The sequence below is a fragment of the Camelus ferus genome, chromosome 4 (assembly GCF_009834535.1).
Source record: "Camelus ferus isolate YT-003-E chromosome 4, BCGSAC_Cfer_1.0, whole genome shotgun sequence".
NCBI lineage: Eukaryota > Metazoa > Chordata > Mammalia > Artiodactyla > Camelidae > Camelus > Camelus ferus.
Genome location: NC_045699.1, coordinates 7,524,756 through 7,551,085, shown reverse-complemented (window position 1 = coordinate 7,551,085; position 26,330 = coordinate 7,524,756). Strand labels below are relative to the sequence as shown.

The window sequence follows — 26,330 nt, the reverse complement described above, 5'->3', positions numbered from 1 at the left end:
AGTTTCACTAAGAATATGGGTATACAAGAAAGTTAATAATTTTAAACAAGAATAAATACAGCAAACCTTAGACATATTTTGATACTGGCATAATCTTGGGGTGGCCTTATAATTTATCAGCCGAACGTGGGCATTTCTGAGAGTGAGCGGGGCCACTGTTAACAACCGTGCTGGGATATGAGGCATATACTGGGACTGTCAGGGCAAACGAGGCTACGGGCTCACCTTCATCCGCGCAGATATAAGCAAAGAGGTTAGGGGGGCCCTGGAGAAAGAGAGCCAGGAATGGCTTTCTTGACATAAGAGAAGCCATTTTGTGATCTAAGCCTGGCTACAATGCTTGCCCTTGAACAAGTTTCAGTAACTAATGATCCCAAAAGAACAAAGGAATTCACGAACAAAGAAAAGGCAGTCAAACAGCAGTGCAGTGAGAAAGCAGAGTGCTGGTCCCTCCTCAAGGGATGTACATAATACACCTTTGAGTTCTGCCGGAGCCAGGTGGAGGAAGGAATGGTTGTGTTGACCCTTCCGACTTCAATCAACTAAACCTGGACTCTGTCAATCTTTGTCCCAGTTCTATGCTGAATTCTCCTCTGCTCAAGCCCCTTCATGAATATGCAGGTACCCTTAGCTTAAAACTTCCCCAATTGTGCTATTCAGGGAGACACTGCTTTGGAAAAGACCCCCCGTGTTCTCTTTACTTGCTGCAAGTAATAATAAATCCTTCCTTCTCCCCATCCATGGCTTGGTTGTGTCTTTGACCTGACAGGTACCAAGAGGCAAGCCCACTTTTCGGGTAACAGGGGTGCAGGGGCAGTGTTTTGGTGATGTTAGTAACAACTGAATGACGGCAGACGGGGTGCAGGGAGACAGGCGTGGTCTCTACTCAGGTGGACCTTACACGCTTAAGTTTGTTGATTCTTCTACAATACAGACTTGATAATGTTTGCTGTCTTCCTCTAAGAAGAGGAAAAATATCTGAATTTCTGCAGTATTTCTGAGTTTAAGATACAGAGAAGTTGGCTATGTTGAGTACAACATAAAACAATCTGGGTTTTCTCCTCTGTAAATTGGCTTCACGTTAAGTTGCTTTAAGTAAATGCTATCTTTCTCTATTCTGAAAAGCTAATCTTTGAACTTGACATTTCAAAGACTTACAGACTCTCAAGCTGGCAGGCAGGGAGGGCTCTATCTCATCCCAGGCTTCTCGCATCATGCATAAACCTCTTCTGAATCCTGGAGCAGCCCACCCAGCCCCACGTGAGTCCCTGGCGGCCCCCACGGCTGTTACAGCCTTCTCTGTCTGTTTTCTAGAGGACAAACACCAGGTTTTACTCATTTTGACTCACTTTACTCACAACACATTTTACTTACTTTGAGTAAATGGTATGTGTAAGATCCAGGGCCATATACATTTTGTCAATCCTGTTAACTCCCAGGGCCTCAAAAAGTCCTAGCACAGTGCAGGCACAGAGTAAGTTTCTGTCAACTGATAGAATGAACGAATAAATGGACTGAATACTGGAAAATAAGGAACAAGAAATGATCTGCTGCAGCACGAAGTCAGTCTACTTGACTTAACTTCCTCACAGGAGTGAGGGAAGTCCTACATGTTTATCTTTAACTTACTTCCTTGTACTTGATAAGGTTTCTGCCCCAGAGTCCTCATGGAGAATTTCAACTAGGTCAGTGGACTGTATAGTCCTTTGATGCTTTTCTTCAAATGCCCCTAACTGTTCACAAATAACCATCAATAGGACGCACCATCAAAGGGCAATTTCACAGCTGAATAATTAAGACTTTTTATCAGTGTGGCTTAAAAAGCAACACTAATAACTGGTCAGTATATTGAAGCCACGTCTAATGCTGACAAGATTAAAAAATACCACCAGAGGGACAAACTGGTTCCACTTATATGAGGTACCAAGAGTAGCCAAGTCTATGGAGAGGAAGGATGAGAAGCTACTGTTTCATGGGTGCACAGTTCTAGCTGGGGTTAACGACAAAGCTTCAGCGATGGACAGTTGTGGTAGCTGCACAACAATGTGAATGTACTTAATGTCACTGCATTTTACACTTAAAAATGGTTAAAATGGTCAATTTTATGCTATGTACGTTTTACCACAAAACATCTCTTGAGAAAGGCAAGGTCCCATGCCACCTTATGTGGTCATTCTAAGAAGGGCCACAGAAGACTTTTCCCTTCTTTAGCCTTCCTGAGATGTCATACCTGGTCTTTCTATTTAAGAAAGCTCTGGGTCAAGTGTATTAGGACAAAAACTAGTGGACCCTGTGGGTCTCCTTGTTCTGCTGGTTAGGCAGTGGTGGCCGAGCTGGGGATCCCAGCTACCAAAAAGCTACTAAGAAAAATGGGCCTGGGGTCCCCAAGATCCTTTTAGTATTTTAGAACAATACCTTAGGGAAATCACAGTCAGCACTTGGAGTCAAAGCTGCCAGGTAAACAGTCTTGGCCTTTAAATTCTGTCCACTCAGGGTGGGAACGTGGGTGCCTCATGCTGATCAGAAATCCTGAGCACCATGTGGGTGTCCAGTGAAAATTACTACTCCTACCAAATTCCTCCAGAGATGAAGAACTTGCCACTCAAAGGTGGTCAGCAGAGCCAAAGTATGGGTTTTACTTGGGTTTTGGCTGGATGTGCAGAACCCGAGACCCTTGGAATCAGGTCTGCATTTTAACAAGATCCCCACGTGACTTATTTATACGCTAAAGCCTGAGAAGAACTGCTTCAAGACACAGATTCCAAGGGGAAAAAAAGGTACTTTATAGTGAACAGTCTGGGAATCACTTGTTCATGGAAGTAGAATCATGAAGCAACCCAGTAAGCTACCAAAAAAAAAAAAAAACGGTTTTAAGTTGGGGGACTATTGCTGGACAGAGCCCTTGCCTTGGAGAAGACTGAACTCCACGCCACTGACGAGAATCATAATCTTTACCAAAGATTTTGTGGGAGGGAGAGAGGAAGCTGACATCACACATCCCACGGTGACTTAACCCCAGTACGGCTCTGCATCTCAAAAGAGGTTGAGGGTAGGGTGGACCTCCAGCCCCGCTCTCCCTCTGAAGTCTGGTGTGGCACACCCGGGCCCAGGGGGTTCAGCTTGCGTAAGGCAGATTGCTCTCTACACAGGAATTCCCTTAACAGGATACAATTTTCTCTGTTTAGTTGTATTTTTAGTTCTTTACAGACAAGCTGCTGTGGTCATTTGAAGGAAATACAGATTTCTCTCAGATTTTAGTATGGGATTTTGCCTAACTGGGTGGAAGCTCTCACTTCCACAAACTGTTGCTCTGACTGATAATCCACAGGTCACAGAACCACAGTGCGCTGAGCGCCTACTCTCGGCTGGATGCTGTTTACGTGCAGGTAGCTCCCTGATTTTCCCCAGTTCTGAGACAGTTCTAGAGAAGGGGGAAACTGGCCCAGAGAAGTCACATAGCCTGTGCCAGGTCACAAGGCCACAAGATGACAGAGCCCGTGATCAATCCAGGTGTATCTCACCCTCAGCCTATACCTCCCCTGCTCACCAGCCTCCCACGAACTAACTGAACGTCAGCATCGCATCTGTGTTCACTCCACACTGAAGCTGTCTCTCTGGCCTGGGGCCTGTCTGCTCTGAGACACAAATGGGACCCTGATGGCTAGAAACCTTTGCAGGCTGCGAGGGTCCTTACAGCTGCTGGGTGGCATGGGAATCACCAGGAAACTTAACATCACAGGCTTTTGCATTTCCTGATCTCTCAGCCATCAAAACGAGACAAGAAAGGCTGTTTTCTTTTTCTTTTTAAAGGTATTTCCTACATAATGAAACCTAGGAAGTACTGGAATCCAAGGGACATCTGATCTTGTAGGAATTTCTTCAACCCCATTCCACCCTTTTTTCTTTGAGAAAAAAAACGTTGTTGTGGGTCCAGAGACAGAGGGCAGAGAGACGCTCTGTAGCTGTGCAGCACAGCGGCCCCCCACCCCCTCATCTCCCGAAATTCTTCAAGGGGTATTTGAGCCACAGTGACCGAGCCACCCAATCAGCATGTTGCTATGAAGAGTAGAGTGGGCTTGCAAAGGTGGTCTAACTGCGATCAGCCATCAGCTCTGCCTCTGCGTGACGCTCCCTTGACAGCAGGTGATGGCCTGCAAGCCCCACAGGGGCACCATGGAGTGACCTCACAGGATGCCCAGGGTTTGGAGCAGAGCTTCGATGGATACGATGCAGCGCAGACAGAACATGCTATGGCTGTAGGAGAGTCATCTTGGCAAAAATAATTACCACGTGCCTTGGTATTAAATGAGTATCAAAGAAAATGACAGTGTTCCTGTCTTCAAGAACCTCAGTATTAAGCAGGAATCAAACCAAAACCCAAACACCAGTCCAAGCGCTGCTAGTGGGATTAGCCAGGAGCCATAAAATAACGGTCCTGGTGAGGCTGGGGTGTTAACGGAGTCCCACTGATTTCATCTAAGCCTTCCTCACACCTGTCCCTCCCACAGGTCCTATTTGGGGTTTTGCAGGAACTTCCTCCTGTCCAACCTCCTCATTCAGCCTCTCACGCTCCCCGGGCAGCCAGGGTGACACTTTTAAATGCAGTTGCTTTGATGACCCGCCCCTTGTGAGAACCTTCAGAGGCTCCCAACACCTACAGAACCCAGAGAAAGCCCCCGTCCCAGGCCTGCCCTGCCTCCCAGCCGTCTCCTGCCCCTCCTGTGTCTCAGTCTCCTGAGTGCTGGGCTCCCAGCACGTCTGCAGTTCTCTTCCCTAAATCTACGTCTTTTAAGACTGAGTTCATGGGTCATAACCTCTAAGATACCTTTTTAGAAGTGCACCCCTGGTCTTGGTTCTTAACATGACACGCAGTGCGGCCTAAGGGCGAGGTGCACGGGGCTGGAGCCAGGTGGCCCCGGTCGTCATCCTGGCTTGGCCACGGACCATGCTGCCTTAGGTCCCCTATTTTATCCACGCCACTCTTCAGCTTGTCATCTACGAGACAGAAAATAATCAGACCTACTTCACTGGGTTGCTGTGAAGATGAGGTTAATCAGAACAGTTCCTGGCATGTAGCAAGCATGGGATAAATGTTATTAGCAACACTTACTCTATTCTTTTCATGGGTGTCTGTTTCATGTATCAACTCTTAAGATCTTTGAGATCAGAGGCTGTCTCTGGTTACCTGCGAAGCCTCAGGGATGGCGGAGAGCAGGTGCTCACAAATGTGTCTGAAGGCAACTATTAAGAACCTTTCTGCAGGAGATAAACATAAAGCTCTGAGGACAGAGCTGGAAAAAAGCATTCCTGGTGGGGACAACAACATGCGACAAAGGAAGGAAGAAATGTGCGTGGGAGGCTGTAGGAAGGAGCATGGATGATCCTCATGGTGAAGGAGGGAGAAAGACAGGGCAGAAGTAGAAAAGAAATGATGAGGACTCTGGAGCCCAGAGTAACTGAAATGATTCTGTCAATGGGCCATATGGGGAACCCAGCAACTGAAAGACTGGATGTGACAGAATCGGGTGGGGAAATTTCTCAGCAGCAAGGAGACTGGTTAGAAAAATATGAGATTGTTTGTTAGTAGCTATAATGGCTACTATTCCCAAGCCATCCTCTCTTAAAAGAAAAGGCAATTTTATGATCACAAAGAGACATTTTTCTTTTTATTGGCAACTCAATCTCTACGTATATACAGTATTGCACAAATTTTAAGTGGGTTGACAATTAAATTAACAATACAAACTCATGAGCACTTACATAAAGCTACTGCTCTAGGTTTTGGTGCATTTTGTGCCAGGTACTTTAGTAAATATGACAAACATGAAGGAACTCAGCTACTTCAATTCATAAGAATTGGCTTTCAAAACAACATACGTCATTTCATGGAACACTCAACATGTCAAACCCAGGAAAATCAGTAACTAAATGACAAAAGAAACACTGCTAAGGAAAAGTTGGTGATAAAAATGTTAGGTTAAAACACTAGGCTTAAAAATTATAGCAACTGGACTTTGGATCCAGAAAGCGTATGCATATTGGGAATCCTAAGAAAAGATGCCCACACTCACTTCACAATGACTAGTACGTGCTGAAATTCTGGGTTGCTACAATGTTGTCTTCCCTGCAGTACAAACCACTGTTCCATGGTCCTGGTGAACCAAGATGCCAATCTGCATAAATGGGTTTTAACATAAGATTTTTCTCACTGAAATTAAAACTAAATATGGTCTCCAAATGACAAAGCAATCTTATCAAAATGTTGACTAGATAAAGAAGCCAGATCACCCATTTACCTACACCGACCGCCTCAGAGCACAGAGCTGGTGTGTCACCTACAAGAGGGGCAGCTGTGGGTGGTCCTGGCTCTGCCCCTACTAGCCGGAGCCTGCAGTGTGAGGGGGACAAAAGCCCTTCAGCTTCCCTGGGGTTTTGCTTCCCCTGGTACGTAACTGACGGGGTGGGCTTTTAAGAGACCTTCTTACTAAAAGGATCTAAGTCAGTTTGAGATCCCAACTCTGAGCAGACACCTGGGGTACCAAAAGACATAGATTTAAAAACAGGTGGGTGAAGTACTTCTTACCTTTTGATCCCATCACTCAGAACTATTCTGCACTACAGTTCCAGGAAATCTTTCTCCAATACTTTAATGACTGGGGATGCTACAGGGTAAGCAAACGAGGCACGTGACAGTGAAATTTTGGATAAAAATGTAGAAACGCTGTACCAGAAAAGCAATGCACCACCACAACAGCAGTCAAGACTCCCTGCCTCTGAATCTTAAATGCCATCAATCTTGTTAGGAGAGGTACATTCAAGCTCTTCAACAGACCTACCAATGCACACCTGTTAAGAACACGCTTCTCGAAGTCCTCCCAGGAAGGCAACTTTCATGAAACTGGTTCTAACAGAAAGGATGCAAGAGAATTAATCGCAAAGTGGAACATTTTTTTCTTTACAGAGCAGAAAAATGATGCAAAGAGAGGCATGGCTTCTCATTTTCTGTCCCCTAAAAAGAACACAAATATCAATTCTTCTGGAATCTAACACACTGGCTCCATTTTCAAAATGCGTCACTTTATTTTTCTCTTAAGACAGCCACACGTTACAAACCTTAAGCATGTGACAGTCACATGATTTCTTCAACAAGCCCTAGAGTTCCACGGCTCTCCTGGGGCCTATGGCCCAAACAGTCCTGAGGAGTCAAATATTAAAGCTTTCTCCACAGCCACATGTTCCTTTGATGTTTGGGTTATTGAACACAAACTCACTGGATAATTTGTCTTCAACATAGTCCATTTCCGTTCCTAAAAGTGTCAGCTGTGCTTTCTTCTCGATGAACACTCTGACTCCTTGGGGAGAAGAAAACACATGTCACACAAAGCCTGCCAACCTATGGAACCTGCTGAGTCAAAGCACACTACTAACAAAAGGTGAACAGGAAGCTTTTGAATCTGTCTCAGTGTTTCCTTTAAAGGATGCAGTGCTCAGTTTCCTGTCTGTTCCCTTTCCCACACAATAATCCATGTCAAAAACAATTATAATAGGCTAGACTGTTGAACACAAGTAAATTCCAAGACAATTCTACATAAAACTTGAATTTGTCTTTTCTGTATACTTCACCTATTTTTCCTATTTGTGACATGAAGAAAATGTATATTCTCGGTGAGAGTTTTGTAAAGATTGAGTCAACAAAATTAATGAAAATCCTGAAATGACATCTGTCCACACAACACGCTGTCAAGCCTAGAGAAACACAAAGGACGATGATACAGTCGGCTAGTTTAACCGGGCTAAATCATACGCCAGTATAAGCAGTTCTGTTTTTCTGCTTATGCGCTGGGAAACTGGTAGTAACCCAACTCCCTTGTTAACATACAGGTAGAGGTCGGTATCTTCATAAATGTAATTGGTTTAAGAAAGCTTTCTTCCTCATAAGAAATTGAGTCATTACTTAAATATAAACTATATTTATTAAACCTCCTCTTCTTTAAGCTCAACAATTTAAGGTTTTAGATATTTTTATGCATTGATTTTAAAAACAATACATTAACAAATGTCTTTATTGGTCAGTAACTTCAGTGCAACAAAACAAACCCAAACCAGAAAGCCACGAAGGCTGGCTAATAGCACACACAAAGCCAGCGCTGCAGGACCCATGCATACAGAGGCTCCCCCGAGGTTGTGGCAGTGTTTATTTTGTTTTAAATAGGTTTTATCAGATTATTGGGTAGGGGCAGGGAGCAGGTGGCAAAATATAATTAAAGCACTGAAATTTTTAATAAAAATTAGAAATACAGACTCTTCAAAAGCAGGAGATGACATTACTTATTTGACACAGATGCTTCACACCAAAGTGGTTAGTTCATTCTGAAGTTTTATCATTTTAAGACTTATCTGCACATAATGATCACCTTTTATAACCAGAACAAATAAACAAGTTTATTCACTACTCTTAGTTACTAAGAGCAAAGCCTCTGGAGAACTTAATTGGGTTCAAATATTCACTAGGCTACTTGCTGGCTGTGTGACCTTAGGCAAACTATTTAACCCCTCAGTGCCTTAGTTTCTTCACCTGCAAAATGGGGACAACTTGGTACTATTCTCATTGGGTTGCTGTGTGTAAATCAGTTAATAGATGTAAATCTGTCAATGGAACCACGCCTCCCTCACAGCGAGCACCACGTGCACCATCCCCACTGTATCCTCATCATTACTCTCCACTGCTGCACAAGGCTAAATATTTTATGTAAAACAGAGTGTCCAGGAAGAGTCTGTTTAAAACTCACCATCTTGAACAACTTCTTCATCAGAGTCTCCTTTTGTCTTCGTATATTCTAGAGTATAGGAAAGGCCATTACAACCCCTGGTTCGGACACCAACTTTCACACCTACCTGAAAAGGCATGGGACATACAAACTTAGTTCTTAAGTAGTACACATCAAACAATTACATCAATAAAAGCCCTGGCCATCTGTTATTATTCGCTTCTTCAAAAGCTAAAAGGTAAATAGTAGATTTATGGCTATAAAACATCCCCTTAGGAAGTATAAGCAGACTGGGAAACAAGAATTAAAAAAATTTAACTATCAGAACATCATTATAACACTAACAGGGATCCAAAAAGAATAAAAACCAATTATATACACAGAAAACAATGCAGAGGGGAACCCCCCCCCCCGAAATTAGTCTCTCCTACCCTAAAAAACCAGTTTGTATGTTTTTTCTATACAATCTAAACATAGTACTTATTACAGCAGAAATAAGTTTTCTGCTTTGTTTTTTCCACTTAAGACATCATTTTCCCATGTAATTAGCCTTTGTAATCATCATTTGCAAGTAATGCCTACATAATATTGCACTATACCTAGTGCACATTTATTACCTGACCCTTACTATTAGCCATTTAGGCTGAGAATAACATTTTTAATAACATTTTAATAACATTTAATTTAAAAAAAAATTTTTATTTTTTATTGAAGTGGAGTTGATTTACAATGTTAGTTTCAGGTGAACAGCAAAGCAATTGGGTTATACATACACATACATACGTATTTTTTCAGATTCTTTTCTATTATATGTTACTACAATAAACTCCATACAGTTCCCTGTGCTAACCGCCTTTCTTTTTTAAAAAGAAAAACGTTTTTGCTCCACCTCATCATGTGAGATGCTCCCAGGGAGTTTCCCTACAGTTAGGCTCACCACTGTTCACAGGTCGGCACCTGGCACTGCCACTGCCACTGCATGGCACGGGGCCTCGATTCGATAAACATTCTCAAGTACCGGGAAGCAAAAGACTGCAGTCAACACAGATGTGAGAAGTTTAAAAAGTGACCAGCAGCGCTTTTAAAATACTGAGGCCTACCATACTGTAATTTCCTACCAATGCCTACTGAATTTCTTGGATTCTATCTACTTTTTCAGTAAATACACAGTATTATCATAGCAAATATCACTGCACCAAGCAGATCCTGGTTCTCTGAAAAGCAGTAGTGTGTGCTTGCTTCAGGAAAGCAATCATAAAGTGGGAAGACACTTGGTGAAGAGTGTGAGTTAGAATGTTAAGCTGTCTGAGGGTTCTGATGAGCTGGAGCATTCAGAGAGCATTCTCTTCTGAATAAAACTGTGGTTTTATTCACCTTCAGAGGGACAACTTAGAGAACGTGTGAGGGAATTTAACATTTTCAGCATCGTAAATAATAAACTGCCTGGGTGACATTCTGGAGCACACAAGTATTTGTTTAACTTAGTATTTATCTTTGCAAACAGAAGACTCAAGCAAGCAGGAAGTCCAAGCAGAGATGGATACAGACACTTAAAAATGTGAGAATACAGCTCTGGGGTACATGGAGTTTGGAAAAGGGATTGCTTATGTCACAAATGACACCCGACGAAGTGGTCCCTCAGCCCTTTTCATGTCATCATAAACAAACACCCTCAAATCTACACAGCTAAACTGTTTCATCTGGTCAATCTATAGTCATTAGTCTATCCAGACTGAGTCAGAACACTGACATACTTGAAATTTAATCATTCTCATGAGGAAGATGCTAGAACTGTTGTAAGTTATACAACAGAACCTGGAGACTACTCTGTAGACTAGTTACTAAATATTAATAGTCTTGGAAGTCATTTACAGTATATTCCTTAGGCAATTAATGATGCACTAAGATTAAGGTGATGGCCACACCCCTTACACAACAATTCTTAGAACACAGGCTACGTAGATGCTCTAAGCTATGCTTACAGGTCTGGAACAACGGGCCTGGCACACCACAGACACTAAATCTTTGCTGAACTATGCGTGCGGCAGCACTGAACGAGAACCACCCAAAAGACCTTCAACATGAGGGACTGGCTACCTAAACTTGCTCAATGGAATATACTAGTATATGCAGCCGTGACAAAGAATGAAGATCTTTCTGTAAGGATACAGAAAGCTCTTTAGCTATGTTATTAGGGGCAAAGCAAAGTGCAACCACAGCACGTAGGGTGTGCTCTCACCTAAGCAAGGAGAGAGACATGCAAATGCAACAAGCGTAGTCTAGGCCAGTGGTTCCCCCAGGGAATTGCTTTTGGTTGTCACAACCCAGGAGTGGGGGGCTGTGCCACTGAGAGAGGCCAGAGGGGCTGCTCCAAGTCCTGCCATCCACTCTCAGCAAAGAACTTTCACAGCCCCAAACCTCATCAGTGCTGAGGCTGAGAATCCCTGCTGTAGGTAAATCAACCACAGAGGACCCCTAGAAGGACATGAAGAGGCTGCCTCTTGGGAGGGAGAACAAAGACGAAGAGTCTGGGGTGAGAGGCTGACTTCCTTTTCGTGATACCCTGTTGCATTATTTGCATTTAAAAATCATGAGCAGATTTTCCTTTTAAAATAAAAACTCTGAATTAATAAAGACACACTGTTTATTACAACATAACTTCATTGCAGAAACACAACTTTGTTTTTTCTTCCCTAAATATTTTGTCTGATTGGTTTTACTTACGTGTTCAGGCTTATCTTTAAGAAGTTGTTTTATCTTGTTTACTGCTGAAGGTGTCTGAAAAAAGAAAATGTTATTAAATTTTTAGTTACAAACTGCATTCTTCAAAGCTTTGTATTTCCTAGTCTCTAAGACTATCTAAGTCTATCTTCAGCAAATTCATGTGAATTTATGCTCCACTCTTACCAGGGTTCCTTGTGGACTTTTACACAAACATGAATTTGACTCAATAAAAAGCATTCTCTTTATTTTAAAAAATATCTACTAGCAACATCCTTTTCATCCTGCCATCTGCCCCCCTCAACCCCAAGTCAAGGTCAGCTCCTTGTCGCAATCTCTATGGTACTATCCACTTACATCACAGATGTAATGTTTCTGGTCAGCATCTATTTTGTGTTCCTACTGTAATGCCCTTCACACAGAAGGGGATCGACAGTCAATAAACGAATCAAGTACCATACTGGCAAAGCCTGCTGGTCATAATTATTACCTCTACTGCTCTTTTTGCTCAACCCAAATCATTCAAATCCATTAAAATGCATGCCTAGAGGAAAAAGTGTGTGCCTCTCCCGCCAGTCCCACCAAATGTTCACAGATTCTTGTTTTTTTTTGTATTGAAGTCTAGTCACTTTGCAATGCTGTGTCAATTTCTGGTGTACAGCATAATGCTTCAGTCAACATGAACATACATATATTCGTTTTCATATTCTTGTCCACCGTGAGCTACTACAAGATACTGAATGTAGTTTCCTGTGCTGTACAGTATAAACTTGTTTATCTTCACAGATTCTTAAATCAGCTTTAAATCAAATTCAGAATCTAGATGAACAGAACTAAGCTACAAACAAGAGAGTTTTTCAGGAGAAATGATGTATAACTGAGTCCGGCTGTCCTCAAAATAAGAAAAACTTTGCACTGTACTGCATGTGTACGGTACAGATCAGTATTACCAACCGCACTTTCCTGAGGAGGAGGCTGCTGGGGGCAAAGCCTGTCTCGGGGCATTCCTGGCCAACTTTCTAGCTGTGTCCTAGCCTGTTACTTGGCTTAAACAGGGATAACAGTCCCTCTTACTCACGATACTTGTGAAGATTAAATAAACGAATTCATGAAGAACATTTAGAACCGTGTCAGAAACAAAGAGCTCAATGTGAGCCAGCTACTATTACAAGGGTGAGCGTATCATCACAAAGAGATCATATCCTTCCTACTTTTTGTTTTATTAGCTCCTCTAGCTGGCAATGCTGTGCTGGCATTTTCCGGGTTTGTGAAATCTCAAACAGTGGGCATTATGATCCATGACTAGGCAGTAATTGTAGCCAGAACTCAAGCCTGTGCTGAGGGAGCAGACCGGATGGATGGTCCAAGTATGCTCTTCTGCCCTGCCTGGTGGGGACTTGGTCAGATAAGGATGCTAAAGCAGTCTGGTCCCAATTCAGAAAGGTCATGAAACCAATTCAGAAGGTTGAGACTAGCATTTTTTTTTAAAACAAAACAGAAGATAAAACAATGCATTGCACTTGATAAAATTAAACATTTAGTGGAATTTTGACTTCAGTTATTAATTTATGGTGTGTGTACATATGTATTTCTTACGATGTCACTGGGGAAAAAAAGTTAAGTAAAACACTAGCGGTGGATGGTCTACAAAGGCCTTTTCCCATGGTTCCATCAGAACAGCTACCATGTGGCCAATGACAGGGAACAGTATGCAGCGGGAGGGAGGAGGAAGTGCTGAAGGGAATTGTGGCTTTTTTTTTTTTTAAATCATAGCACGTCAACCTCAAATAGTTACAGAAATATTAATGAAAAATAATTTTTAAAGTGTGCATTTATCCTTCTAAATGACTGCCAGTAAAAATTAGCTTTCCTAATTTTCATGGTCATGTTTCCCACGTGAGTACTGAAGAAATTAATCTAACTACTGTCAACTGGGGCAAAGATTTCAGGAAGTTAAAAAAAAAAAAAAGGCACAGCCATGGGAAAATATCTGTTGGAAATCCAACTGGACACGGAGCCTTGGTTTACTGCAGGAGATTGGGTCGGAGGTGCGCCCTCGCATGACCTAAACAAAGTGCTCAGGGTGCAGGCACTACGCTGTCAACCAGACCCCCGTGTTTCTATCTCCAAGTGGCTGCCTAAACTACTGAATTTGGTTTTACAAAATAATTTATTGTCTTCTTTTCTCAACTCAGTAGAAAACACATGAACAGTAAGTGACAGCAATTCACGGACAGTGGTCCACTTATCACTAAGTGGTTGACGTTCACATCTCACACGGAAAAGGCCTTGAGGGAAAAGCAACCTGTGTGTCTGGGAACTGTCATTATAGGACCCAAAATGTGTCTTAATTTTCCAGTGTCAGGCAAAAACCTATGATGGATAACTCTGCCAAGTACTCGTTTAAGGGGAAAGATATGGTTTTTAGAATTTTCTAAGCGATAGATTTGATTTTCAGAACAGGTCAGAACGACTAAACAGGGAATATGCAGGACTTAAAAAAAAAAGATTCTAGCTATAACAAGGACTTTCTGTATCTCAGTGCCAGGCAGAAGCTGAGGATCCTACCTTCCTCTAAGTCTATTTGCATTTTCTGGCAACTCTGCACTTAAGTAAAATCATTCTGGGATACAGCATAAAAACTCAACAGACAGCATGTAGCAAGCCTGGCAGTCATTTCAATGTACTCCCCAAACAATGAAGAAACCCACACCTGTCCAAGAAGTTTATGCATCATTAATGAGTCTAATTCACTTGAGATTTGGCCAGTGAATTAAAATTTAAGAGAGTCTTAAAACTCAGTGAAATATAGTGATGGTTTTTACTCTCTCATATGCATATCACAGAACAAGACATTCTTTCAAGTGAAAGAGTTATCTCTGAGGGAGACATTCTGGCCTTAAAAAAAGATTTTTAGTATGTTTTGTTGTTGAAATTATGAGAAAAGGCACTGTAGATGAAGGCATTTTTTAACTACTTCAAAGTAACATCCTTTTACTTTATTCAACATCATAGGGTTTCTATTTCTTGTAGCAGAGGCTTTTCATCCTCAATACTGTATTTCCTTAAGTCATTCCCAGGCAATTTTCATTTTTTGCTATTTAAGGAAACAAGATTAAAACCCAAAGTTAACTCCATGATTCTGTATACTAAACATACGCCAACAACTACAACCCATTTTAATTTCATTATAAATCTGGCATTTTAAGTTTAAAAGATGGTAGATAAAGAGCAGCCAATGATCAAATCACAGTATACACTGTTTACTTAATTCTCTTAACAGCTAAGGCCAGCATCATGGTGCTGTTTCTCGTCTCTCTGTGTGTGTGTGTGCGTGCACGTGCATGTCATCACAGTATATACACAATTCTGTAGTTTACATTTTAAAAGTTTAACATGCTTCTCATTTGATACATAGTAACATACATATACTTACTATTTATCGAGCACCTTCTAGGTGCTTAATGGTTTTTATGTATCACCCTTTTATTCTTACAATTCTATGATTTAGGTGTTAAATACTAAATATTAAATTCGTACAGAGCTAGTAAGTCAAAGAATGAAGAGTTATGACTCTCAAACCTTTTAAAAAAAAAATCATTGTTTACAACCATTAAATATCTCACTACCAGGACTTACTCTAATTTACTAAACCAACCTCTTATTGTTAGGCACTGAGGATACTGCCAATCGTTTCCTGGGTAATGCCCCTTCAACTGCCTCCATAAACAAATCTTAAAGCTTGGTCTTTGTTCCAGAGGACTTCCAGTGCTAGTCCTTCAGTGAACGAACAGCTCCTTGAGCCCCAATGTGTTCAACATCATATTGTTTCCCAGCCCTTCTCAACCAGGTGTTGCTAGAAAGTTAAGCCCTAAGGCACCCACTGCACATTACGAACTAATTTCTCTCCTGTGCATCAAGATGATGCTGGCTGGGTACCATCAATCTCTCACAGCTTTGGTTGAGCTTCAGGCAAAAAGGCTTCACCCCTAAACCTCAGTTAGGGCTGCAATGATTCTGATTCGTATGACGATGGAAATAAAGACCTTGTCAGAAGCGTGGTGTTCAAGGTTTCAGTTCTTCAGTCATGTCTTACTCTGGCTCTGACATGTTCAATTTCATTTGTCAACTCCTGAGTCTGCAGAGAAGGAGAAGGGAGGATGCCATCCCCCTTGGATGTTCTCTGCAGGTGTCCAAGGCTACTCACTCGGACGTGGTGGGTTGAAGTCTTAGAGCATTCTATCAGGGGCCCAGCTCTGGTTACATAAAAGCGCCTGTGACTGGTCTAAGTCCTTCTCTCCAGCAAACCACCAATCCTCTCCTGGACTAAGATCAGTTACTGCAAATAATGTCGGGCCGACAACATGGAATCATGCTTTTATTTCATCATTTCCTTTTCCTTGCCTCTCACTGACCTCTGCTAGACTGCAGGGGTAAGGCACTTCTCAAATATTCCAACATGTCAAATTCCTGGTATCAAAATTTATATATCTAGGTAATATTTATCTCTTCTTACCTGTTTTATTGAAATATCTCTAGTCTCATTTGCTTGCATCTGTCTTCACTCATTAGCCCCTTGATGACTTCACTGCTTTTGCACTTAAATGAACATGGTGGGGTTAAATATTTGCAGAAACACTTGAAAACTAAGCACGAACAGCAATATACACATTCCAGTGTGTTAAAACTAAGGAACACATGCCAGGATTAAACTGACCGCAAGCCTGCTACCACAGACCGTTGGTGGAAAGCAACACGGATGTGCTTTTTCTTTGGCATCAGCTTCTAAGCTCACAGGGGAAGGGACTCCTCAAGTCAGCTAGACAATTTATTAGGTAGGATAATGGACACCTGCATGTTAATCAGAACAGATGTTCACAGAGCCCCTGTGAACTGAGAACCGATATGATGAAGCAGTGCTGGCAGCAGAACCGGCCTAGTGAGCTGTATAACATGCAACGAAGCATAAAGGAGCAAGTGTGGATTGAGAGCCCAAGTCTGGGAATGTGGGCTGGGTTATTATTCATAGTAATTTTTTGAGGTGGCAAAAGCCTGGCCCATGACTGTGTTCCCAGAAATTGGGAAATAAACTCATTTACTTCTTGTTCTGAAACATAGTAAGTCTTAAATGTCTGCTGATTTGAGCAGGAATGGAGAGAAAAAGGTATGACTCAGAAATGTTTAAGAAACAGGAAACATGCTAAATGGTGGCTAAAGAAAAGGGAAAAAAAGTGTCTCCATACTCTGACTCTTCCTGGCTCTACAATTACCAGGGGTAGAATTCTTTTGATTTCTGAGTAATTTTTACTGCGATTGAAAGGAGACATAAAGTATGAGTAGTGCTCTGTAGTTCTTATGATTTCAAGGCCTTGGAGAATTCTAAGATTTGATGGTTTATCTTTCAGGCATGAAAACAGGGTTGATGGTATAGATAAAAGAAATAGAGAATGCAGTATCATATATAAACAGGTTAACCTCCTTATGGACCTAAAACAGTGACCCATTATAAAAAATAAATCCTCCCGCCTGATCTCAACCTTCTCATTGGCCACATTTAATTTTCTGGCTATGGCATTAGATTGAATGGAATCCATGGTTCAATTTCGCGTATTTCACCAGTCTCTAGGAACTGCGTGCTCGCACAAAAGCTCTTCCTTAACCAAGAGTGGGGTGTGTGTGTGTGTGTGTGTGTGTGAGAAGAATACTGAACTGATCATAAGCATTCCTATTAAGTTAATCTTTCAAAACTGTAAATAGGACTGCTTAATGGAGACGAGGGTTTTTTTTTTTTTTGAGGGGAGCGAAATGTTTTGGAACTAGACAGAAGTGATGGTTGCACATACTGTGAACGTACTGAATGGTACTGAATCGAATGCTTCAAAAAGGTTAATTTTGTGAGAATTTCCTCTCAGCTTAAAAACCTGCACAGTACGCTGGGGATCCAACTCGCGCAGTAAATTCTGAAAGTAACTGCAGCATGTACTCTGGTGCCCTTTGAGTGTGTTTGACCTTTCACCCAGAAAACTGTAAACTCACTCAGGGTGGAAATTTATCCTTCTTTGTCCTTTGTAAGAGCCGACCACGGCCTAGGACTGCTGGAGGCACAGAGTGCGTTTCAAAAAGCCTCTACCACCCCAGACACCAGGAAGCCACCCTTTGTGCACCGCAGCCTTGATCTCAGCAAGGGGGAGGGCTTTGTTGTCTCTGCCGCGGCTCCCGCACTCACACTGTGGCCCTTCCGCGAGGCTCGCTCTCCCCGAGCGCCTCAGGGCAGCTACCCCCAGTAACTGGAACACCAACCTCTAAACAACCCGCGACCCCAAGCACTGATGCCGCGACAAGACCCTCCGCGGTCCCAGACTCCGGGAACGCCGCCGCGGACGCCGGGGGCCCGCACGCACCCGTCCTCTTCCCCCGCACACGGGGCGCGCGGCCTGCCGGGAAACGTAGTTCCCGGGCGCCCGGGTCCTGTGGGGCAGCCCCGCCCGCGCTTGTTTATCTCCTCAGCAGGGGCGAGTTGGCGGTGGGGTGGGGCGGGGGGAACGATGCGGCGTCTGTGGAGCCGGTCTCGGGCCTCACCGCCTGGCCGTGCCGCGCCACGCCACTGTGCCCCCCCCCTCACGGGGGCGGAGGTGAACCAATGTCAAGAGCCTGGCCGCGCGCCCCAGCCACTCACCAGGGTGAGAGCGGCCCGGGTGGGCTGTAGCTTCCTCTTGCTCACAGCTCGGACAGTGGCCCGGACTAACGAAGCCGACATCCTCGCCGTCCCGGTGTCCTGGTGGCTCGGACCGGAGCTCGGCCACCTCAACCTCTCTCCATGGACACGGCGGGCGCATTGACGCCACAAGCTCCGGCGCACGGAGTCCCAGGCTCCGCCCTGCGCGGGCCCGCCCCCGCCGCCGCTATTGGGCGGGCAGCGTGAGTGACGGGTGGAGGGCGGGGCGTGGCGCCTCGGCCGTGGTCACGTGACGCGGGGCGCAGGGGTAGCGGGCAAGGTCGTCAGCCTGCCAAAGGTCTCTGCGCGTGGTCGCGAGCCAAGCTGGGGCACGCGGAGTGAGCTCCGACTTATGGACCCTGGAGTTGCGTCGTTCCGTGACCTGCTCCCTGGGCAAGGTGCGGCGCTGCAGCTTAAGAACGCAGAGGAATCCACCGGCCCGGGAGTAGGCGCTCTCAAGGGCAGAATATTTTTCAGGCCCGGACAGCTACATATAAATATTTCCGTCTTTCTTTTTTGGTTTAGCTAGGCAGTTCTTAAGGGTGTAGAATTATCGCAGATTCTCGATAAACAACCTCCTCCTTCTCTCTTCTGCCAAGCTGCTTGGGATGTTGAAGAATGGTACTAACGCAATGTTCGCTTTAGGTGCTGAATTTGGAACGCAACTTTACTGTAAGACATGACTGGGCAGCTCAGGGACTTCCGCCTTTTAATTCCGCAAATATTCCTGAGCCCCAGGAACTGTGTGGCGCTCTTTACCCGGGCATAGGCCGGAAGCCAGGTAAACGGAAGGTCCGGGGAAGAGTAAGATGCTGGTGGGACAGAAGTGCAGCAGGGTAGCAGATGCGATGAAAACATCAGGATAGGCGGCTTTTCTCGTAGACGTGCTAGAGGTAACGGGAAAAAAGGAGGGATTCTGTGGAGTGGTGCTGGAGAGGTGGATTCTTGCTCAGTGTTTCCATGTGGAAAGAACTAATCAGTTAAGTTTTTAAATTTTTAATTTAGTTTTAGACGCCGGGCGGGGCCGGGTAGGGCGAGGCCGGGTTGGGCAAGGCCATGCGCGGTGTGAAGCTTTTATGGAAGCCCATTTTATCCTTCATCTCCTAGAGCCTATAGGATTGGACAGTTCAAAATTCGTTAAGTAATTGTCTTTCTGCTATTGAAATGCAATCGCAATTGGCAGTAAGAGGATGGTTATATTTTCCCTCAAGGCCCGCTGTGCACAGAAGAAACTGGGATTAGGCACTGGTAGTGAGGTACTGTCACCTGGCTTCATCTTTGAGTAGCTGGGTGATCTGGGACAGGGCATTTTCCTTCTCATGCCCGCCCTCCTACAGATACGAAATATTAAATGAAAAGTACTTGGAAGAGTGCATGACACATGGCAGCACTTCATAAACAGTGCTAATTGTTAGTGGAGATTTCAAGATGCCGTTAACTGTGAAAATACTCTGTATACATTTGTCCAAACCTATAGAATGTGTCACACCAAAAAGGAACCCTAACGTAAGCAATGGACCCTGGGTGATAATGATGTGCTTGTATACGGTCATCTGCTGTAACACGTCCCACTCCAGTGCGGGATGTGGATAGCGGTGGAGGTTGGTGCACCACAGCGGACATATGGGAACTCTACTTTCTGTTCAGTTTTGCTGTGAACCTAAAATTACTCTGAAAAGTAAAGTTTATTAATAAAAATGTAAACAAGACGCCATGTATCATTTTTATCAATTACTGAAATGACCTTATACAGTTGTGTAGCACTTTACAGGTTTCAGAAGAACCCATGAACACAGGACCTCATTGGAGCCTTACAACCTTGAGCCTAGTAGGGCGGGAGGGTTGGCATGGCTGTTTTATTAATGATGCTTCAACTCAAGCTCTTTGGTAGAGAGCACGTGACACTATTTAAAAAATTTAGTCCTCAATTTCCTGATTCAGGATCTTGTGTATGTTTAACAGCTTTCTTTTCTCTATTTTATACATGCAATTCAGTCTTTCACTTGTTAGCTGTTTTGCATGTAAGCGCAAAATCACATAATCTACTTGTCAGTGCATCAGGCATACCTAATATTATTTGCTAACTGATGCAGATCCCTGAAGTAAATTGGCATGTTAGAAGAGTCTTGATGACAATGTAAAAATACGTGTGTTCCTTTATCTCAGAGCAGCAGCTGTCCCGTGGTGTCAAAACGAGGCGGGCGTGGGCACTGTTGAAGGAGTCTGCAAGCTGTAATCACGTCTAGATTTCCAGATAGGTTAAAAGCCTACAACTGGGAAACCTTCACCACTGCACTTCAGCGTTTCAGGGTTCTAGACATTTAAAAAAAGGGTTTTCCTAGTAAGGCCGCCTTGATCCTTACTGTGGAAGGGCAGGTATGATTTCCACCTTACAGGCAAGGAAAATGAACTGCCAAGAGGTTAGAGGGATTTGCTACCCTCTCAGCTGAAGAACAGCAGTCAATGCCAGACTTAGAATTAATTAAGTCTAGAATTCCACTCAGTGAAAAGTGTGCAAAATTCTTTACTACTACTGTCCAAACAAGCTTGCTTTCAAAGAAAAATGTACCGAGCACATCTTTGCAGCTTTATGGAGGTCTGTTAAATTGCTTTTCAATAATTTTTTGTAACACTGTGAACCCTAGTGACCTATCTACCCAGGGCTTTTTCCCATTAGGGAGAGATTTTTTTTTTTTTTTAACAGAACCAATGATGAAACACATTTCAAAATGAAAAATAAACTGAAGTTATCTCAACATTTAAGTAACATCTCTAAGTGTGCACATTCCTGCTACTGTACACACTGAGCAGGAGATTAAAAAGTGTAGATTGGGAGTATAAAAAATGGATTTCATGTTTCTGTTTGTTCCTGAGAGAAACAGGAAGGGAGAACTCTGGTAGTGGGGCATTTCTGGAGCTTGTTAAGACAGGCCAGCTGCATGTGAAAGATAGCCACGCCCTGGAAACTGGGCTCAGCAGGGAGCAGATGTACCTGTCCCCTATCTGGGGTGCTGGGAAGGGGCGGTGACCAGCACCCAAGTAAAGGGATCGAGGAACCAAGGGCAGTCCATGTTTCAGGTCTGCTGGCAAACACGGGTCACTGTCCCACTGATCCAGTGTGAGGAAGTGAAAATCAAACAAAAAGCTATCAAATACATTGGGCAGAATCTACTGTAGGAATCAGAATAAAATGTAGGAGACTTTTGACATTCTTAAAAGGACATAAGAAAACACGGTTTCTATGAAAAGGAAGAAAATAAGAGCAAACTAAAAGAATGAGAGGGAAAGGAAGGTGGTGGGTGAGGTTAAGTTCAAGAAAATTAAGAGTGCAATGACAAGATTCATGTTAGAAACAGCAAAACAGCAGAATGACACTAAAAAAAGCCAACCAGTCATGGGAAGACTACACTTGACAAGTTTTCCTAACAGGAAGGAAAGAGATAATAGAGGAATTTGAGAAAAGACAAAAGTATTTTTGAGAAACAGAATTATGACTGTATTTTCTCAAATTAAAAAAAAAATTGGGTGGTGAGAGATTCACTTTTGTTTCAGATGAAAGTCACTGGTATAAAAGTTACAGGGAGAAATACACACAGAAGCATCCAAGCAGAAAAATAAAACCTAGAAGGGAACAAAAAGTCAGGCTGGCCTCAGTCTTCTGCTATGCCAGAAGTCAACAGAATGACATCAACAGGTTTTTTTAAGAAAGTGTGACAAGAATTTGTATGTCTCATCAAGGTGACTTTCATGCATGAGGGCAAGAGAGGAAATCAGAAGAGGTGCAGCTGAGGAAAGTCACGTAGAGCAGTTTCAGCACCAGGTGCCTAATGCACTTGTTCGTTCACAAGTTTGTGTTCATTCAGAACTGAGTAAGGAATGATTGCTCATTCTTTTTACTATAAACTTCTTGATTCTAAGTTAATTTTGATACGATTCTTTAGCTGGAAAATGTCTTCAAGTAATTTGTTTAAAAGGGCACACAAGGCGTGTTACTGTCTGAGCTCCCTCGTGTCCGGGAATGCGTGCCCAGCAAGCACCCCCTGCAGCCTTCTATCTGCGTTCACCCCTGTGCCTCTTATCTGTACGTTCCCAGTGCTCAGCACACACCGGGTGTCAATGAACACCAGGTCTCCTCAGCACAAGTCAAGGGAGCACGGGACAAAGAGGAGCAGATCTGTACTACCCTTCATCCTTGCCCTCCTTTCCTCATGAAACTTAGGACCCTCACTGGAAAGTAATGTGGATAAAATTAAAGGTTGAAATTTTGATTTTATTTCAGTATGATAAATAAACCGAGGCACAGTTCTGACCATGTACTACTTCTGAAGGGCTTGTGAAGTTAGAGAAACATTTCCATGAGGGCTCCAGTCGGACCAAAATGACACCAATCAAACTCATGATTGGCAGAGATTGCCTCTTTAATCTTCAGGGATTTTTAAAAGTTCTCCACCCTAATTTCTGAATATCATAAAAAGTAAAAAGTACTTTTATTTTGTCATTTTTTTTGTCTGAAAATGTTTTTAGCAGCAAACAGGACTCTTGTTTTCCTTACTTCATTTTGATGAGCATAATAGTTATATGTTAACTTACTTAAAATTAGAGACGGGGGGAAAAAAAGCCCCCCAGTGGCACTGCTCATCCACGGAAGGCTCACATAAATAGGTACTCACGTTCACGTTACCACTTCTACAAATATCAGTAAAATAAGGTTGTAAATCGTAAATACAGTAGTAGCAGTTCACACATATTTGACACGCTTTCACACAAGGATTCAGTCAACAACAATAAATATAATTTCCCCTCTTCAAAACAAAGAAAAAATTTATAAAGGAAAAAAGGATTAATTTACTTGGAGTTTATCAGCACACCATTTTTAGTGTGCTTTGAGATTATTAAAAACCATGAAATTGTATTCACTGAATACTGGCCCATAGTTACATTTTTTTTTTTAACCTGTCTTCTTAAATACATACATCATGGCTTTCTATTAAAATCCTTAAATCTATAGGGATTTGTAGTAGGTAGGACTATATTAAAATTTTTTTTCCTCATTAACAATTTCATTAAGTTAAAAAAAATCTGACATTTCCCTTAAATGTTAAGTTGAAGCCTGATCTATGCTGCTGTGTCCTGTGAAATGAACCTAATTTTCAAAGTGAGTAGGAACGCCTGAGTGGCCATTTAGAGTGCGGCATTTTCCTTCCCTCATGATTCCTGCTGGGTCCTCTTCGCTGAGGCTTTTCCCTGAGTCATATATTTACTGGAAAGGCTACCTAGAGGAGGGGAAAAAACAAAACCCAACATAAATGAAACCATAAAAGCCATAAAATTACTTCTTACTGTTAATTATTCACAGTAACTTTTCATACTGGGGTCACTTGTTTTGAATCAAGTAATTTGGCTAAATATTAAAAAGTATATATAAAACATTATCTATTAAACACAAGCCTTGTCACAGTCTTTCTAAATGCAGACAAGTTGCTAGAGTGACATCATTTTGATACATTTGCATGCTCACTATTTACTGGTACAGGAGGCCAGATGAATTTTTAAAGGCTCTGCTTTGCATATGCAACCAAATCGAATAAACTGAAGCTGCAAATGCGGACATCGTAGCCACAACTTACTGACTTAAAAAAAAAAAAAAAGGAAATTTGTTAGAATGACAGGTGAAGGACAGAAATGAAAATTGCTAATTAAAGCCACATGACAGAAGAGTTAATAAATTTTGTTCTGGAATCTAAACAAATAGATCAATAAAACAAGAAAATTGAGAAATTCCTATGTGATTATGTATAAGAAAGTAGTTATATAACAAAGGTTACACACACTGATTATATACATGTCAAACCAGTGGGGGGAAGTATGGATTGTTCATTAACTGATACCATGTCAAATAAGTAATTTTGGAAAGGGAAGTGTCAGGTAGGTTTCCTTCCTTATATCGTATCCTTCGTCCCCACCTAATTCCAAATGAATTACAGAATTAAATATAAGAGAGTCAAAGTATAAGAAGTAGTGAATATTTATATAATCTTGGGGTGGGAGTTTCCGAAGTATACCATATTATGCTTTATTTATGAAAAGGGTTTGCTATGCTTAGTACTAAAGTTACAAATCAACAGAGAAAAGATGAACATCAATAGATAGCTGGGGAAAGAAAAAGCAATATATGAGAACAGAAGAAAAGAGCACATGATTATATAAAAATACTCAATATTAATGGGTAATCAGAGAAATGGAAAGTGAAGTAAGATACTAATTTCTGATCACTAAATTATCTGAAAGAAGATCAGAAGGACAGGGAGGTGGGCAGAAATTTTGCTAGAGGAGTATTCATAGAAATCTTATAATAATTTAAGTATGCAAACAACTCAAATGTCCAGAATTTGTGATATGACTAAGAATATTATGAATACAATAGGATACTAATAGCATGCAGAGAAGGATAATTAGTGATATGAAAAAAGCAGGTTATACTACCACATGAATAGTATTTTCATAAAAACTAGAAATTAAAAAGAAACACTCTTGAAAAAGTCCACCAATTAGGTATTTGGTGCCTCACTTCCCTTATCTGTAAAATGAAGGCAATAATACCTATCCCCTTGGAGCTACTGTGAAGATTAAACGAATTAATACACGTAAAGCAACTGAACAGTACCTGGCACATAGAAGGTGCTCAACAAATGCTATTATCATTATATTGATGTAATAAGATGGGAAGACTTTACCTCTAAAACCTAAACAGTAGCTAATGCTCTAGAATGAAACAAGTATAAATGGCTTTTATTTTCATTTTGCTTAAATATGCTTTCTAAAGCATAAACATGTTAATTACACACATATAAACTGATGCCCCCCAAAAGCAAACTTTTCAGAGTAGGGCATGTAGACAGTCAACGCACAGAGAAAATGAGGGGTACCAGTCAGGAAGGCTCAAAGCACTCTACTATAGTATACACACCCTATTTATACCATAAAGTGTCTACTGGTCAAAAATACACAGCTCTGATATTCTGACTGCACGAAGTATTGAGGACAGGCTTTTCACTCGAGGGACAAAGTGCCTTATACTTTACACACAATCAAGGTAGATTAAAGATCTAAATAGGAACATACAGTTTTAAAGCTATTAGAAGAAAATACAATGGGTATCCTTCTAACCTCAGGTTAGGGAAGAATTTCTTAAAGATAACCTTAAAATCATGAACCACATGACTGTAAAAACCAACCATAGAAAACCAATCATTTGATTATCTCAAAATTAAAAACTGAAGTGGAAATAAGTATAAGGTGAAAGACAAGATATACTGGAGGAAGACATTTGGAATATACATAAAAGTAATGGAGCAGTATTCAGAATAAATGAAGAACCTTTACAATTAACAAGGAAACGAGTGCAATAGGAAAATGGGCAAATGAACAGACAATTCATAGAAGAGGAACTCCAACTGCCCAGTAAACATACAAAAAGGTGCTTAGCATCACCAGAGTCAAAAAAAAAATCCATTAGAACAACACCAAAGTATTTTTCACTCATCAGATTTACTGCCGATGGGAGTGGCAATTGTTTCAACCAATAAGAGGGTAATTTGACAGTATCTAACTAAATTGAAAATGCACCTATACACATATGAAAATGTGCCATGACCTAAAACAATTTGACTTCAAAACCTACAGAATCTCTCATACATGCTCAGTGAGACTCACACAAGAATATTCACTATAACACTGTTTATAACAATAAACAAATCAGATGCAATCTAAACGCTCATGTAGCAGGTAATGGCTATATAAAATATTCTGTACTCATGATGGAATACTGTTAAAAAAAAAACTAAATCAATACACAACATATATAAATTTCAAAATCATTTCATTAAATAGATATGAAAAAGCGGGTTGTAGGATATTCTTATTATACAGTGTTATATGTCATTTAAATTTAAAAATTCACTAAGAACATATGTTAAAGGATGCATATGTAAGGGCTCACAAAAGAATGGGAAAGGAACCTGAACTCATAATAATGGATCCTCTAGGATGGAAGGGGACATGACGGACAGAATGGGCCTGGGGATGGTAGTCAAAGAGGACTTCCATCATCTTTTAAAAAAAAGATT

At 41.9% G+C, this 26,330-nt stretch overlaps 2 protein-coding genes across 2 annotated transcripts in view; both read right to left on the bottom strand.

The window, feature by feature from the left end:
- Window positions 1–5,636: 5,636 nt before the first annotated feature.
- ISCA1 (iron-sulfur cluster assembly 1) lies at window positions 5,637–18,363 on the bottom strand. The gene is made up of 4 exons (XM_032477478.1): window positions 18,166–18,363; window positions 11,493–11,546; window positions 8,790–8,895; window positions 5,637–7,352 (listed from the first exon to the last, which is right to left on the bottom strand). Exons 1-4 carry the CDS (start codon window positions 18,244–18,246, stop codon window positions 7,204–7,206), a joined length of 390 nt encoding a protein of 129 aa, XP_032333369.1. The 5' UTR covers window positions 18,247–18,363; the 3' UTR covers window positions 5,637–7,203.
- Window positions 18,364–22,453: 4,090 nt separating this feature from the next.
- The window catches only part of TUT7 (terminal uridylyl transferase 7), a 57,502-nt gene continuing 53,625 nt past the window's right edge, over window positions 22,454–26,330 (bottom strand). The window contains 1 exon segment of the mRNA XM_006187311.3: window positions 22,454–23,477. Coding sequence (XP_006187373.2) covers window positions 23,410–23,477 — 68 coding nt within the window. The 3' untranslated portion in view covers window positions 22,454–23,409.

What these genes read in the sequence shown, in the direction of transcription:
- ISCA1 (XM_032477478.1), bottom strand. Translation starts at nt 18,246, where the DNA reads ATGTCGGCTTCGTTAGTCCGGGCCACTGTCCGAGCTGTGAGCAAGAGG. An exon ending in CCCGGGCCGCTCTCACCCTG is followed by an intron (nt 11,547 to 18,165) that starts GTGAGTGGCTGG and finishes TTCTTTTTTCAG; the next exon opens with ACACCTTCAGCAGTAAACAA. An exon ending in TTAAAGATAAGCCTGAACAC is followed by an intron (nt 8,896 to 11,492) that starts GTAAGTAAAACC and finishes ATGCCTTTTCAG; the next exon opens with GTAGGTGTGAAAGTTGGTGT.